We start from the raw sequence: 15,018 nt of genomic DNA, 5'->3' as shown, positions 1-15,018 counted from the left end.
AGGATATTGTAGGTAACTAGAAGCTAGCCGATGAGAAGAAATCACGGTCACGATGGTTGCCACACAGAACACTCATCCTTTAGACCTCACAACTGCGCCATCAACCGCTGCTGCGGTGCAGCCACATTTTTTTCATGACTTTTTCTGAAACAAATGACAAAATATTTGGCATATTTCATTGAATAAGGAGAAGAGGTTTAAGTATAAACGAACACTAACCATAAAGGAATCACTCTCTCGGGATTATGACTCTAAGGCATTTCTCCGTGACTTATTTGCTGCTCGATTTTTTTGTGTTTATTTCTTGCAAGGTTAATTTTTCTTCTTCTTCTTCTTCTTCTTCTTCTTCTTCTTCTTCTTTTTGGGCTTGTACTATATGTTTTGTACTTTGTGTTTTCTCAGGCACAAAATGATAGATATTTAGATGAGTTCTTGAGTAAAAACAATTCACATGCTTCTGGTCCACCATGTGGCGCAACCAGCGATTTAGCTAAGTTTTCTTTTGGTAAGTGTGACTCCCTTTTGTGAGTGGCACCCCTTATCAGGATCCAATATCTTATTTCATGAAGGAAGTATCCAGAAAATCCTTGATTTAGTTTTGAGTAATAAACTGATAAATATGTAACCAACCCGCTATTGAAGACAGAAATAATAGAAAAAGAGCTCCAATATAAAGATCCTCATTGGTAATCTTTCATTAGTCCATATGTGTAAAAAAAATATCTCGTGTTTTCCATTTCCATCCCCATACCAATATGGTCATCTATATGATTGGACAGCGCCGCTTCACTAGACTTTCCTGAACCATTTATTTGATCCCCATGGTCGTGACACCACATTCTAAAAAAAGTTTCCAAAATTCATGCAGCTTTACCATGTTGTTTTCTTAAAAAAGGTCATCATGGTTAGCTTTATTAACTCATGCAACACTTGCATCATTCACAAGGTTGCCTAAGACGCAACTATGGGGATCATTGTCCCAAGAATAAGAAAGATTATTATAAAAACTAAAGCTAGCTAGCTCATGAGCCACTTCATTAATTAACTTCTCGGGGGCAACGTTTGAATTCCACAATCCCAATCAGCAATGGCGTGTCCACATAATCTGCATAAAATAGCCGTTGCAGAGTTCCACCATTAGATTGCCCATTAAAGAAATTAATAACCTCTATAGAAGAAATCCCTCGGCTTGGCCTCCCTGGATCGCACTATCGCTCGACAGTGATCCAGGATCAGATTCTTCCAATATGGGGACGCAAATACGCGATTCTTCCACATATATGCTAACAAAGCGCCGCAAAATCAACTACATTGCGCGATTGAAACACGGTAACAGGGGCACATCTACCCAGCGCGATATGGAGACTATGGCCGCCGACTACTTCTCGGACATGCTAGGCAAAGCCTCCATCTGGCCACATGCTATCAACCTCCATGCCCTTCCCCTACCCAGAGTAGAGCTTGATTTGTCCTTCTCGGAGCGAGAAGTTTGGGAGGCCATCCGCGCCCTCCACATGGACGGCGCCTCGGGGCCCGACGGGTTTACGACCCTATTCTATCAGTCTTCCTGGGCCACGATTAAAGGAGACATCCTGGACACGGTCGATCAATGTTTCAGGCTGGACGACAGCTCCATGCACCTCCTCAACCAGACCTTCTTGGTGCTCCTCCCAAAGAAGGATTCAACGATCAACCTAGCAGATTTTTGGCCGATTAGCTTGGTCCACAGCTTTCCAAAGTTGCTTGCAAAGCTGCTCGCCAATAGACTCACCCCCGCCTGCCGGAGTTGATCTCAGCCAACCAAAGCGCATTCATCAAGGGGCGCGTGATCCAAGACAACTTCTTCCTGGTCCAACAGACAGTCAAATTGCTGCATCAACATAAATTGCCCTCTTTGCTCCTCAAGCTCGATCTGTCCAAGGTCTTCGACTCTGTGGCCAGGCCCTTTCTCTTGGAAATTCTTCGACACAGGGGTTTTGGCTACAAGTTGACCAATCTGATCGCTTTGCTGCTGCGCACATCCTCCTCAAGAGTCCTCATTAATGGCAGCCCCACCAAGCCTATCGAGCACCCGTGCGGCCTACGACAAGGCGATCCCATCTCCCCCATGATCTTCCTGCTAGTGATGGATGTTCTCGACACTTTATTTCGTATATTTGATCAAGAAGAGACCCTCATTCCTATATCTAAGTGGGGCATCAAGCAACGATCGTCCTTCTTCGCGGACGATGTGGCTCTTTTTGTGCGCCCACACCCGGTGGATCTCAGAGGCATACGCGAACTACTCAACATCTTTGTTGGTGCATCTGGGCTTCAGGTTAACATGTCGAAGAGCGCGATAGTCCCTATACGCTGCCACTACGTGGACTTGCAAGCAATTACGATGAATTTCCCATGCGCCACCACAGAATTCCCGATCAAATACCTAGGACTACCTCTGTCTCCTACGAAACTGCTCAAGGCCAACCTCACGCCCCTTGTGGACTCTCTGGCAAACCAGCTCTCGGCGTGGAAAACCAACCTCATCCCAACCTGTGGCCGGCTCGCGCTACTCAACTCTGTGCTCACAACCCTGGGAATCTACCATATGCTAGCACTCGTTCTGCCGCCATGGCTACTGAAAGTGGCAAACAAGATACGTCGCGGATTCCTCTGGGCGGGCTATGATTGTGCGTGCAATGGGCAATGCCATGTGGCATGGGCCAATGTCTGCACTCCAAAGGAGTTAGGCGGCCTTGGAATCCATATCCTCAACCCACTGAACGACGCACTATGATCGAAATAGCTCTGGACGACAAAGATAACCGATGCTCTGCCGTGGAACCCGCTGCTGCTAGAAATCTCCGATGATGCCAAGACCATATTCCAGGCTTCCTCCATGTTCCATATTAGCAGCGGCGCACTCTTTCTGGCGGGACCATTGGGCCGACGGTTACAACATCCCCCAAACCGCGCCTGACCTGGCATCATTGGTCAAGCCAAGAGCCTTGGCCACACAAACGGTGCAGGAGGGCCTACCAACGCGTGTTAGGTACGTGAACTGTGAGGAAGACTGTTCGTGAACGCCATTTGCTAGTTCCTGGACTTATGGGCCAAACTATCGATGCAACACCCCGCCACTCACACTGATCGATGGACTTGGAAGTGGACTTTGTCGGGCACCCATTCCACAAAAAATAGCCTATGACACTACTTCCGCGGCGCGCACTTGTTGCGGATGGGAGGCTCTCATCTGGCAACCATGTGCACCAATGAAGTTCAAATACTTTGCCTGGTTGGTCATTTGCAACCGGACTTGGACTTCTGATCGATTGGCCAGAAGAGCCGCCCCCCCCCTCCCCCCCACACCAGGCCGCTTGTCCTCTCTGCTGCCAGGAACAAGAGACAATCAAGCATCTTTTGTTGCATTGTGTCTATGCGCGCGAGGTTTGGTCAATCATCCAGCACTGGACCGGTCTGCTCAACCATGCGCCAACCAGCAATAGCGAGCTATAGTCCGGGTGGCTTGGGATTTAGCCCTCCATTCTGCCGAAGCTACGTAAGTCTTCCTATGTACATCGCGAAGCATTTGGCGTGAACACAATCACGGAGTCCTCAAAAACAAATCCCGACCGCCACACATTATGGGCGACACTATTAGGGACACTTGCTATGAGTGGTGGAAGGTGGGGAACAGTAGTCTTAAGAGAATTATCACAAACATAGCCTGTTCCCAGGTGGCATCGAGGGTATCGCGACCGACCTGTGGCGCTGACCCAAAAGCCTTGTAAATTGTGTTTGCTCTCTATCTTAATATATCGGCACACAGATCTCCTGCATGTTCTAAAAAAATAACCTCTACAGAGTTAGACTCCGCTTCTAATATGTTAATGCCGAGGGAATTTGCATGGTGAAGTCCATCCTTCATAGCAAGCGCCTTCATAAATGTTGCGTCCACTGCATACGAGTAGAAAACGCACTTGCCAACAACAAAAAGAGCCATTTGCGTCTCTCATAATATCAACCGTCGCTCACGCGCATGAATCCACATAAATTGATGCGACATTCAACTTCATACACCCAGGGTTTGGCTTGATGCTAGTGTGATTTAGCCATATTTAATCAGTTTTGCTAAGTCTCAATCAACTCAGACTTCGTTATATCTCAGTCGATGCATGAAGGTTCGTATATTTTTTCTTTTTTTTCTTTTTATTTTTTCTTCTTATACAGTACTAGTATGTCACTTGACTAAGACTTGATTAAATCTAACTAGCCACACTCATATTTAATTGCAATACACATCGTATAATTCAGAGTAGGGTGTTTTGGTGCCCAGGCTCATCCGCACCCGGTTAGAAAAGAATTCGTAAAAAATTCAAAATAAATTCAAAAAATTCCAATATTTTTTTGTGCGGTAGGCAATTTGATGCTTGAGGCCCGCTCCAAATTTTAAGTCATGTGGACATTTGACCAGCTCTCAGCAAAAAAGACAAATCGGGCCAAAACAGTACATGAATAGTAAACATTTTTACAGACCCCCAATTTGTCTTTTTTGCTGAAAGCTCCTCAGATGCCCAAATGATATGAAATTTGGAGCGGACCTCACGCATCAAATTGTCTACCGCACAATTTTTTTTGATTTTTATAATATTTGTTTTGATTTTTTTTTGTAAGATGAGCTCGGATGCAGAGATGGATTTTCGTATGATTCATCACTAATAAAAAAAACTAGAGTAGTTTCTTGGCCGAATGTGTTAGGTGATGTGAGCGCCTGATCCGATCCTTCGAAGTTCAATCGCACGGTGGATACCGTGCAGTCAACGGAGCAACCCATCTGACGCGGTCAGCGGGTTTTCTTTGTGAGGATCAGTAGGGTTTTAGCTCAACCGTCCAACCCCATGGAAATCCCCCCCAGCTCCGCCCCGGCCGGCGCCGGCGGCGCGGTCGCCCCCGCAACCCCCGCCTCCTCCTCGAACCCATCCCCGCCGCCCAAGCGTCCCAGCATCACGCTTCGCCTCCTCTGCCCCTCCTCCCGCGCCGCCGCCCTCCGCCCCGCGCGCGACCTCCACGTGGAGCACCCCCCCGTGGGGGACGAGGCCGTGCTCGTCGTATCCGGGCCTGATGCGCCGGCCGCGGCCGTGAGGGTGTGGGAGCGGGTGGTGGGCCACAGTATCGGAGGCGACGAGGCGGGGGAGGAGGGGGAGGAGAAGGAGGTGGCCGGCGTCGTGGGCTGCCGGATGCTGGCGGCCGGGGGGCAGGTGGGCTGCGTGCTGGGGAAGGGCGGGAAGACGGTGGAGCGGATGCGGCTGGAGAGCGGCGCCCAGATCAGGGTCTTCCGGAACAGGGAGCAGGTGCCCCCCTGCGCCTTGCAGGGGGACGAGCTCATCCATGTACGCATCTCAACTCCCTAGGCTTTTTTGTATGCAAAGATGAATGAATCTGGGTGTTGCTTCGTACTGTATAATGCATCAAACAAGTGTTGCGCCCGGTGGATGTTGCTTGGTGGCGTATAGTCGATGAAACCAACCAGTGCCGTGCCCGCGCGGGCAATGTTTAAATTGTACACTTAAATTCAGTAAGAAATTAGTGTGGTTTAGGATTGCCATTTAAATGCTTGCTTGAACCGTGCAATAAAATTTTGTAAGGAAATAATGAGATTAGGATTGTCATTTACCACTTTGGAGTGCATTTTGTAGGTAATTATCAACATTAGTTATGTGTTACAAAGAATGCGTTGAGCGATTTGAGTCACTCAATTAGGTATGTATAAAGACGTGAAGCAATTTACTAAGAAATTCACTACAGCGCGTCCACACACCGTGCGATGTTAGCGCAGCCGCTGCCACTTCCCTGTGACGTTGGCATCCACGGCAATCACATGGCGCTGCCACAAGCACTCGGCTGATTATGTGGAGGGGAGCCAGTCGCTCTATGAGACTACGCGATGCACATTTGTGTGTGATGATTCCTGATTTTCTAAATACTGAAAGGAAATGTCCTTATCTGCAGCATTAACCATCAAATGTAAAAATAATGCCCGGAGACTCTGTCAAAACATCAGCCAGTTACCTGGCATATCGGACAGTTAATATTCCCGCTAAAAAGCACGGACACGGGGACGGAAAGTCGGGGATACGCATACGGGGATACGGGATACGGCATTTTCCAAAAATAGCCATTCGGGGATACGGTGAGCATATATAAAATAAAATAAAAATATGCCATGTAATATAGAGTTAATGCAGAAAATAAAGGAGAAAAAGATTAGAATAGAGATACTGCCCCATTCGGGGATCTACAGCACCAGGACCAGACTGACCTTCACTCTCACCCACAGACGATTGGCTACCGGCTGTGCCACTCCCAGATGCCATGCTCTACCTAACCTAACAGCAAGCAGTACAAACAGCAAGCATTCGTCATTCATGATCAACAGCAGCACAAGCATTGAACTAGCAAACATGACATGAGTAGCAAGCAACAGCAGCAACACTACTACTACAATCTACAGGCATTCAAAGAGCAGCAGCTAGCAAGCAGCCAAGCACAACATCCAGCAGCTTAATGGAAGATCAAATCTGAATAAAACAGATCAAGAAGTGGAGGAGAGGCTGCTAGTTCAGGGATTGGGGAGGGTTACCTGCCGTCAGGAGAAGAGGCTGCTGGCTCCTGGTGTGGGGGTAGTGGTGGCCGGTCGAATCCAAGCGTCGCCGGCGGCGGCGAATCCAGGCAGCGGCGGCTTCGTTCCAGGAGGTGGCGGCTTTGATCCAGAAGAGACTGGGACCTGGGAGCCCCACCTCGTTACGTGGAGAGCTGCGTGCGATCCTGCAAAAACAGGGTTTCGTTTTGGGCCATGGCTGTTTCTGGGCTGTTTTTGTGCCGGGCCGTATCCCGTCCGTGTCACGTACGTGTCCCGCCGTGTCCCTGGGCTTTTTTCTTTCTTTTTAATCGAAAATCAGGGGATATTGGGGGATACGCGTATCCAGCCGTATCCCGCCGTGTCGACACGGCCAATCGGCAATTCCTGCCGTGTCCGTGCTTTTTAGTATTCCCGGCCACCTGTCGATACGAAAAGCACCTATTCTCGCAATTAACTGGGTGGGCCGATTTATCGGTCTGTGAAGCCGATTAATCGTCTGTCAGACCGAATTATCAGCTGGGCTGATCGACTGCCTGGGCATTTTGGCCCAAATTTAGCCCGTTCCCTCCCTTCTTCCGCAGCCGCCCGCACATTAGGTTAGCCCGTTCCTCCCTTTCCCACAGCCGCCTACGCATTAGGTTAGCCCATTCCCTCCCTTCTCCCTTCTTCCACTCATTCTCCTTTTCCTCCCGCTCATGGAGGAGCAGCCGCCGCCCCTAACCCTAGCAGCCGCCAGCGCCGTCCCCTCCCTGAGCACCCGGCGGCACTGTCCCTTCCCCGAGCAGCAAGATCCCCTCCCTAGCAGCTGCCAGCACGGCCCCCAGCAGACAGATCTCCACTCCTCCAGCTGCTTCGTCGCCTGCTCCTCCTGTCCTGTGTCCATGGCGTCGCCAGGCAGCGAGGTAAACTCCTCTCCTCCTGCTGTTCTGCTGCTGTGCTGTTATCCTATGCAGTATCTAGTATGTACTGATGTGGTGGATTTGGCATTTGTAGCAATCTACAGCTGCTTCTACTGCAGCAAGTACTCCAACATTGAATTTTTTTTCAGATGCAGCCTATGATATATATATATGGCCCTAGTTAAGCTACCAATAATGGGATACCAATAAATACAGTTAACAGACCGATAAGCTGATTAATCCCTACTCAGCACCCAACCGATATGCTACGAATTACCGATATCCTGAACATACCCAAGCAGGCCGTCGAGCATGAAGGCATGAACTGATGCCGTTCGTTTGAAAACCGTCTTATCGATGGAAGGCCCACTGCTGATTACCTGCATTTCTCAGGCCCAAGTTTACATGCCCTTTTGTGGATTTGTTGCTAACTGTCGGAGTAAATGGCCACGGGTAGCCTAACCGACTCCCCCTGGCTCCTCAAAAAATTATCAGGCCATTTGAGCCTTCAAGCATTCGAAGCACTGGGCCGCCTTCCCCCGGCCGGCTATCCCAGGGGCCGACTCTCAGAAGGCGACCCAGTCCCAGAAACCTTCCCCAAGAAAGCTACGAAATGGCCGACTCCAGGAAGCCGGCTCCAAAAGGACCGACTCCCAAAAGCCGGCCATGAAGAACACCGACTCCCAAAAGCTGGCCATGAAGAACGCCGACTCCAAGAAGCCGGCCAAGGTCACACCCACCAAGACTTTGTCCACATAACGGTGACAAGACGGGGCGTGGTCGCAGTACGGTCCACTACCCCCGAATCCCGAAGCAGGCATGGCCACAGGACGCCGTACGGGTCAGCAATCTCCCGTCCGGCTCGGCACTTTTGCCATGTTGGCCTCAACGTCATCCACGACAGACGCCAGTACGGCCCGCGGGCGGCGGGCCCCTTTAGCCAGAGAGATGCACGAAGGCGGCCCGGCCTCCCCCAGTCGGCCAGGGGCGTAGCCGGCCCCCGGGAGCCGGCTACCCCCTCCCTCGAAACATGTGCCACATTAAGGAGACAAGACGAGGTAAGGCTACAGTGAGGGCCCGCAAGACGGCACACTGTAGCCACGCTTACCTCGACAAAGCCCTCGTCATCAGGGGCAAGGCAACAGTAACCAGCCGCCGACAAGACCCCCAAGCGGTGGGGCCGGCCTGTCGACCAAGAGGCCGGCAGCCGGTGGGACCCACCAGTCGGCGGGCCCCAATGGCCGGCGGAGAAGCCGGCGAACACAGACACTAACGGCTGGGACCCGCGCCCAGCCGGATTACAATTGTACCCCCGGGGGGTAGGCCTATATAAACCCCCCGGGGCACCCATGCAAAGGGTTGGTCTGATAGAGTTACACACACCATATAGAGAGGAAAGTGAGAGCTAGCCTTGCTCTTCTTCTCTCTCGAATCCGACAGCTCAAGGAGCACTTGTAGCTACTCATTTTGATCTAGTGATCATGCGGAGACCCCGCAGAGCAGGACTAGGGGTGTTATCTCCACGGAGAGCCCCGAACCTGGGTAAGATTCGCCGGCGTGCATGTCTTCGCCTCATCCCGTTTCCAGGCACCGGCGACGTCTTACTGGCTCCCACAATGATAAGCCACCCGTTGGCATATGTCGCACCTACCACCCGACACTAACCCCGACAGCCTTTAGGAGATCCAGATAAAAAATGTCATCCCCTTCTCCATGAATTTTCATGCATATCATGGTCTTGCCCTGTGTGGCTGTGTGAACCCATTGAATCCATACTGTCGTTGTGATCTTGTTGTTCAAGGCCTTGGCGCCAGGTTTCACCATTAGCTTCAGCCTGCTCCACGGATGCCGCTTCCTCACTGCACTTTGCCCTTGTCAGCAATGACTTCCTCCTGACCCTCAACCTCTTTGTCCCGGGGCTCGAAAGCCTGAACGTGCTCTTCAACTGCGCCCAGTCACAATCCCATGCCTCCCTCCACCATCACTTCAAGGATGATTATTCCATCATGCCACTGCGTTGTTTGGCCCCAGGGCGTGGATTGCGCACTTCATGAGGGACATGTAGGACGGTGCAACTTGCAGATGTGGTGTAGGTTAGTTCCCTGGGGTGCATCACAATATCACATGTCTTGACGAAGACACGGTTATGCATATGGCATGAAAGGATGACACTTTTGAGGAATTTCAGCAGGAGGGCGTGCTCAACTGCATGTGTTCCACTGTTCACACCCCATCATGCAAGGCGCTCATTTTCCAAATATGTTGACCGTTTGATTTATGTTGATGTAATGGTTGTAATTCTGGATATGATGTGGAACAATGATGATTCTGCACTAGGAGTCAATTTTAGAATGAGAGATTTTCTCTGGGTGGTGAGCTGAAAGCATAGAATGGGACATAGTATTAGAATGTGGTTGTGTGCCATTAGAATGTGGTTGTGTGCCTGAGTTGGCATGGTTTTGCTCAAAATACTAATATGCTTGCTTGTGAATGAACTTGACCATATGCTGCGAATTGGAATATCATAGAATGCTGGAAAGAAGACACCGTTCTAGCATGATGATTTTGGTAGGCATCTTCATAATCTATGGTTTATGTTAAAGGTCATGGTCTTCTTGTACCTCAAATACATGTGCCCGTATTAGAAAATGGGCTCTGAATGAACTAATCTTGCTTGCTTTGTACTTGGCTCTAATTTAATTCATAGTTGGGCACCTAAAGTGAGCTCATTCTTGTGGTTTCTGAACAAAGCTGTCTTATCGATGATACGTTTGCAGAGATGTTGAGTTCATTATGACCGAGTCCCACCCCTCTACTTGTGAACCTTTTACACAAGCAGTTTTTTTTTTCTCACCAAACCATCAGGCAAGCAGAGTCTTGCAGTTTCTAAAATACTTGTGTGGATTGCTTGGAGATTAACCAGTTCTACCTGTTGTTATATTTAACTGGTAATGGCTTTTTTTAGTTTTGCGGTGCTTGAGAAATCAAGATTTGCTGTTATATTGGCATGTTAAGCTTTAACTTGGATATTTAATCTTTTGATTTCACCTTATTCTAACATGATGATGTTTTCCTGTTAGATAAGTGGGAGCTTTTCTGCAGCAAAGAAAGCACTTTTATTGGTTTCAACCTGCCTCCAAGATAATCCTAGGCCAGACACAAGCAATTTTCCATCTGGAAGACCATTCGGGCCTCCAGGCAGTGGAGTTGGTTGTCCACCTGGTGTGGATCCTCATTCTCAAAGAAGCTATTTACCACCACCACATGTTCCTGACTATCATGCAAGGAATTTTTCAAGCAACGGTGCTGCCCCTGGTCCTAGATTCTTTGTTGAACAAGAGATAATGTTCAGAATGATATGTTTAAATGACATGGTGGGCGGCGTAATTGGAAAAGGCGGTTCCACAATCCGTGCATTACAGAGTGAAACTGGTGCTTCAGTCAAGGTTATAGACCCTGTTGCTGATTCGGATGAACGTATAATTGTGATCTCTGCGCGTGAGGTGTGGCTCTAACTTTCTCCTCATAACTTAGAAAGAATCACTCATTTTCCTCTTATAAAGTTTCAAGTAATGAAATTCTTATATTTCCTGTGGGAATTTTTTTTTATATGGATCTGCGTCTTGGTGAATACTTGCATATCATGACAATGCACAGCAAGTTGGATGCTGGCTCTATCCTGCCAGTATTGACAAGGATATGGGGATAACTTTGTCCATGCATTATCTGTTGTCCGAAATGTTTTTGATGGATGCAATTTTTGTTTGTGCAGAATTCTGAGATGATGCATTCTCCATCTCAGGACGCATTGATTCGGGTATATTCTAAAATCTCGGAGGCGTCTATGGATAAAAGTTCTTCTGTACCTGCCAGGCTTCTTGTTCCAGCGCAGCATATTGGTTGCCTACTTGGCAAAGGTGGATCCATAATTGCAGAGATGAGGAAGGTAACAGGAGCCAGCATCCGAATTTTTGGGAATGAACAAATTCCAAGATGTGCACAACGAAATGAAGAGCTGGTTCAGGTATGTTCCAGCTCCACTAATCAACCACTCCAGCTTTTGACTTTTCGTGCCTTTGTATGTTTCGATCTCGTGGACATCACAGTTATCTCTAGGTTACATGCCCTTTTTATAGTTTGCTAATATGCCGGGAACCCGCGTGGGTGGGCTCGGGGTTGCATGCATATAGTGTCGTAGAGAAAAAAATGCTGGGTACTAAAGATGGTTGATCTGAAGTGTCAGACTCTTAACTGAATGAAACTGTGTTAGATGGATTATCTATTGGTGTATTTTCCTTAAAAGCACTGAAGCTTCATCATTGAGTGTAAACTTAGTTTACTCCACAGCAAATAATGCAATGTATTAAGAATGTTCATTTAGTATGAAATGGAAATAACAGCATGCATCAGCTTCAAGTTGTATTAGCAAAAGGTCTCGCGTTGAATATTTAGAAGTTATTTCTACCTTTTTTAACGCACATCAGGATTCAAAGAGAACTACAGAGTGCATTTTCTCTCAAAAAAGGTAACTGCAGGATGCCTTTGTCCTGTGAAGTAGTATAAGAGAACTAATATTTTCTTCGTTCATGTACTGTAGTTATGCTGCAACTCTTTCATGGTAATTTCTTAACTACCATGAAAATAATAGTACGCGTCAACTTGAAGTTGTATTAGCAAAAGGTCTTGTGTTGAATATTTAATATTTTTTCTACCTTTTTTAACGTACACCAGGATACAAAGTGAACTACAGTATACCTTTGTACTGTGAAGTAGTTTAAGAGAACTAATATTTCCCGTTCATGTACTGTAGCTGTGCTGCAACTCTTTCATGGTAATTTCTTAACTACTGCGTATTTTGTGCTCCAAGTCCTCCATTTGGAACATGATCTGAGTTAGTTGGTTCCTTCAAATTGTTTCCCTTGAACCTTCCTTCTAAGAAAATACACTTGTGATGCATATGTGTGTCAGTCATCTATTTTGATATCATGCTTAACATATATAGGATCACCCACAGAAGAGAGGAAAATAGAAGATCACTTAAGGAGATGCAGTTCAGACTATAACTTTCTCGAGCCCTTGTTGCAGGTCACCGGTAGCTTTCAGTCCATCCAAGATGCATTGCGTCATATCACTGGGAGGATTAGAGATCTCATCATTCCCCCGAAGCCACATCCTAGTGGAGGCATGCCTCCGTATCCACCTGTTGGGAACCCTTCTCATCATCAATCAAGACAAGAAGCTCCACCACATCACAGTGGAGGCATGCCTCCCTATCCTATGCATCCTTTCAGACCTAATCCTCCCATGGGTCCTTTTGATGTGGCAGATCATCGACCACCTGGCCCACCTCCTTCACATCCAATGGAACACATGGGTGCTGATAGGATGCCCTACCCGTATGGTTGTGAACAAGGAGGTCCTCGTCCTTTTGTTGAGCAGCCATCACCAAGAACCTGGGCTCCTGAGGTTAGTACATGGAGAATGCTGTTTGACATAAGCATAAATAATTTAGCATGTTGTTGGTAGCATATTGTGCACAAAGGTCTCTATTAAGAACTTCCACTGTCAAGTAACTCCCAGTAAAGGTTGCAGTTTAGGATGATCTGCCATTGGATTTTGTTCAAAACAATATCATTTGTATGCACATCAGATTGCTGATTTAGGCGCTGTGGTTGAATGTATAAGAATCAGGTCCCTTATCATGTGCAGGCACCAGCAACTGACGCTCCAAGAAGCATGCCTGATATAGTACCAGCTGTAGATTTCAGAAAGGGACCAGGGGCAAGGTAAGTTCAATGCTAACTGTTTGATTCAGCTTTTCCCATTCTTTTTTAATCATTACACTCTGGCTGTGAAACCAGAATTTACCATCAGATGATATCTTTTTGTCCAAAATATCATGCATACAATCTATGTGGAAGTTCTAGTCCATTGATAACTGAATCTGTAGGAGTGATCCCTTTCTTGAAGAAATTAACACCATTTTTCTGACATCATCAGCAGTGAAAACCAAGTGGCTACACCAGCAACTACAACAACTGAAGTTGTTATTCCTTGCAAGTACATAGGTTTTGTTTGTGGAGCCAATGACAGTGACCTCGCTGAGATAAAGAAGGTACGTACACTCTTCTTTATTGTTTACCTAAATCAGATTAAACGATACTTGTCCCATGTTACCTTGTGCTCATCGTATAAATGTTGGCTTGTCGTTTTGTCTTAAACTCTTAATGCCATAATACAGTCCGCGCATATCACTTGCATATATTTCAGCTTTTTATCACTCTTGCACACGCACTTGAAACAGTCCTTAAGTCTTGGCTGCCTCTGGCTCTCTAGACGTAAACTCTATGTAACCCGTTTAAGGAGCATCCGGCCACAGGGCTGACAGTGTTGCCTACCTTTCAGATATCCGGCGCTGAAATTACAGTACATGATCCAAAGCCCGGAGATACAAATTCAACAGTTATTATATGTGGAGACCCCGAACAAACGAAGAGGGCGCAGAGCCTGATTCATGCTTTCATCTTTTGTGGTCTCTACCAGAAATGACCCTGCAACAGTGGTGATATTTGCCATCATAGAACCATGGATCCTCCTCGGAGGTCTTCCACCTGGAGAGTTTTTTGTTTTGTTTCCTTTCCCTGAGAGGTTGTGTGTACATGTACAATAGTGATTGGGTTGTATGTAGATAGGATTGAATTGGTGGCTGGCTGGACACACAGACAGCGCCGTTGTAAGTTTCTTGAGTGGATAGCTGGACGCATGGCGCCATTGTAAGTTGTTGAATTTGATGTATGAACACAAAGTCAGCACCATTGTAAGTTGTTGTGTTTGGTCGAGGGAATTACCATGGAAGGCGTGCCCAGCTCTCTTGTTATGCCTTTTTCCTGCCATCCCATTATCTCTGAGCTCGCCTCTGGGGAGTTGGGCCCTGCAGCTTCTGCCTGTTTTCTGTATGACCATTCGTGGTAGGCAGTTTCCAGGAAACGCTATGGTGAGGCAAGGACAAGTTTACAGCGGATGCTGGCATGGCATGACTTGACCTGCAGGATCAGAGACGACCCGAGTCAACCGCACCTCGAGATTCGCATTGTTGCAATAGCTCTCACTCACCCTGAGACTGAGAGGGTGGCTTGAGTTCACCCTGAGATTGAGGAACCATGTGCAAGGCCTTCTTCGTTTGGAACTCAGGAATTTCATGAAAACTACGCGCTAATAACTTGGCGGGAATTGCAGCGGGGCCTGAATTCCTTTCTGGACAAGGAAATACTATTGCAGGAGGCAGTTTTCGGAAACACCGGAGAGCCACGGCATCTTGGAATATGCATGGTATACCGGACCATTCCAAGTTACCAACTGGACGCGAAGAAGGCCATTTTTGTCCAGCAAGAACCCAGAAGGAGAAATGCGCAGCCAAGACGTAAGCTAGACTTTGGTTACGATAGAAGAAATGCACAGACAAGGCTTTGGGTGGGTCTTCCCAGAGGAACTTCTAGGCAA

At 47.6% G+C, this 15,018-nt stretch overlaps 1 protein-coding gene across 4 annotated transcripts; it reads left to right on the top strand.

Moving 5' to 3' along the window:
* Positions 1-4,852: 4,852 nt before the first annotated feature.
* Positions 4,853-14,383, top strand: LOC123122011 (KH domain-containing protein HEN4). 4 transcript variants are annotated; one of them, XM_044542128.1, is made up of 7 exons: positions 4,853-5,369; positions 10,599-11,021; positions 11,291-11,542; positions 12,604-12,984; positions 13,228-13,304; positions 13,522-13,633; positions 13,924-14,383. In XM_044542128.1, the coding sequence occupies exons 1-7, from the start codon at positions 4,878-4,880 to the stop codon at positions 14,065-14,067; spliced, it is 1,881 nt and encodes a 626-aa protein (XP_044398063.1). In that variant the 5' UTR covers positions 4,853-4,877; the 3' UTR covers positions 14,068-14,383. The 4 variants fall into 4 exon arrangements, with proteins under 4 accessions (XP_044398063.1, XP_044398062.1, XP_044398065.1 ...); XM_044542127.1 differs by having other exon boundaries at positions 4,854-5,369; positions 13,519-13,633; XM_044542130.1 differs by lacking the exon at positions 4,853-5,369 and adding an exon at positions 7,300-7,521.
* Positions 14,384-15,018: the final 635 nt, after the last annotated feature.

This window comes from Triticum aestivum, chromosome 5D, assembly GCF_018294505.1.
Source record: "Triticum aestivum cultivar Chinese Spring chromosome 5D, IWGSC CS RefSeq v2.1, whole genome shotgun sequence".
Lineage (NCBI taxonomy): Eukaryota > Viridiplantae > Streptophyta > Magnoliopsida > Poales > Poaceae > Triticum > Triticum aestivum.
The sequence above is the reverse complement of the archived record's forward strand: the minus strand, read 5'-3'. Positions and strand labels throughout refer to the sequence as shown.

Coding starts and splice junctions, on each gene's coding strand:
- LOC123122011 (XM_044542127.1), top strand. CDS start 4,878: ATGGAAATCCCCCCCAGCTCCGCCCCGGCCGGCGCCGGCGGCGCGGTC. Junction 13,305..13,518: donor AGAAAGGGACCAGGGGCAAG/GTAAGTTCAATG, acceptor TGACATCATCAG/CAGTGAAAACCAAGTGGCTA. Junction 13,634..13,923: donor ACCTCGCTGAGATAAAGAAG/GTACGTACACTC, acceptor CCTACCTTTCAG/ATATCCGGCGCTGAAATTAC.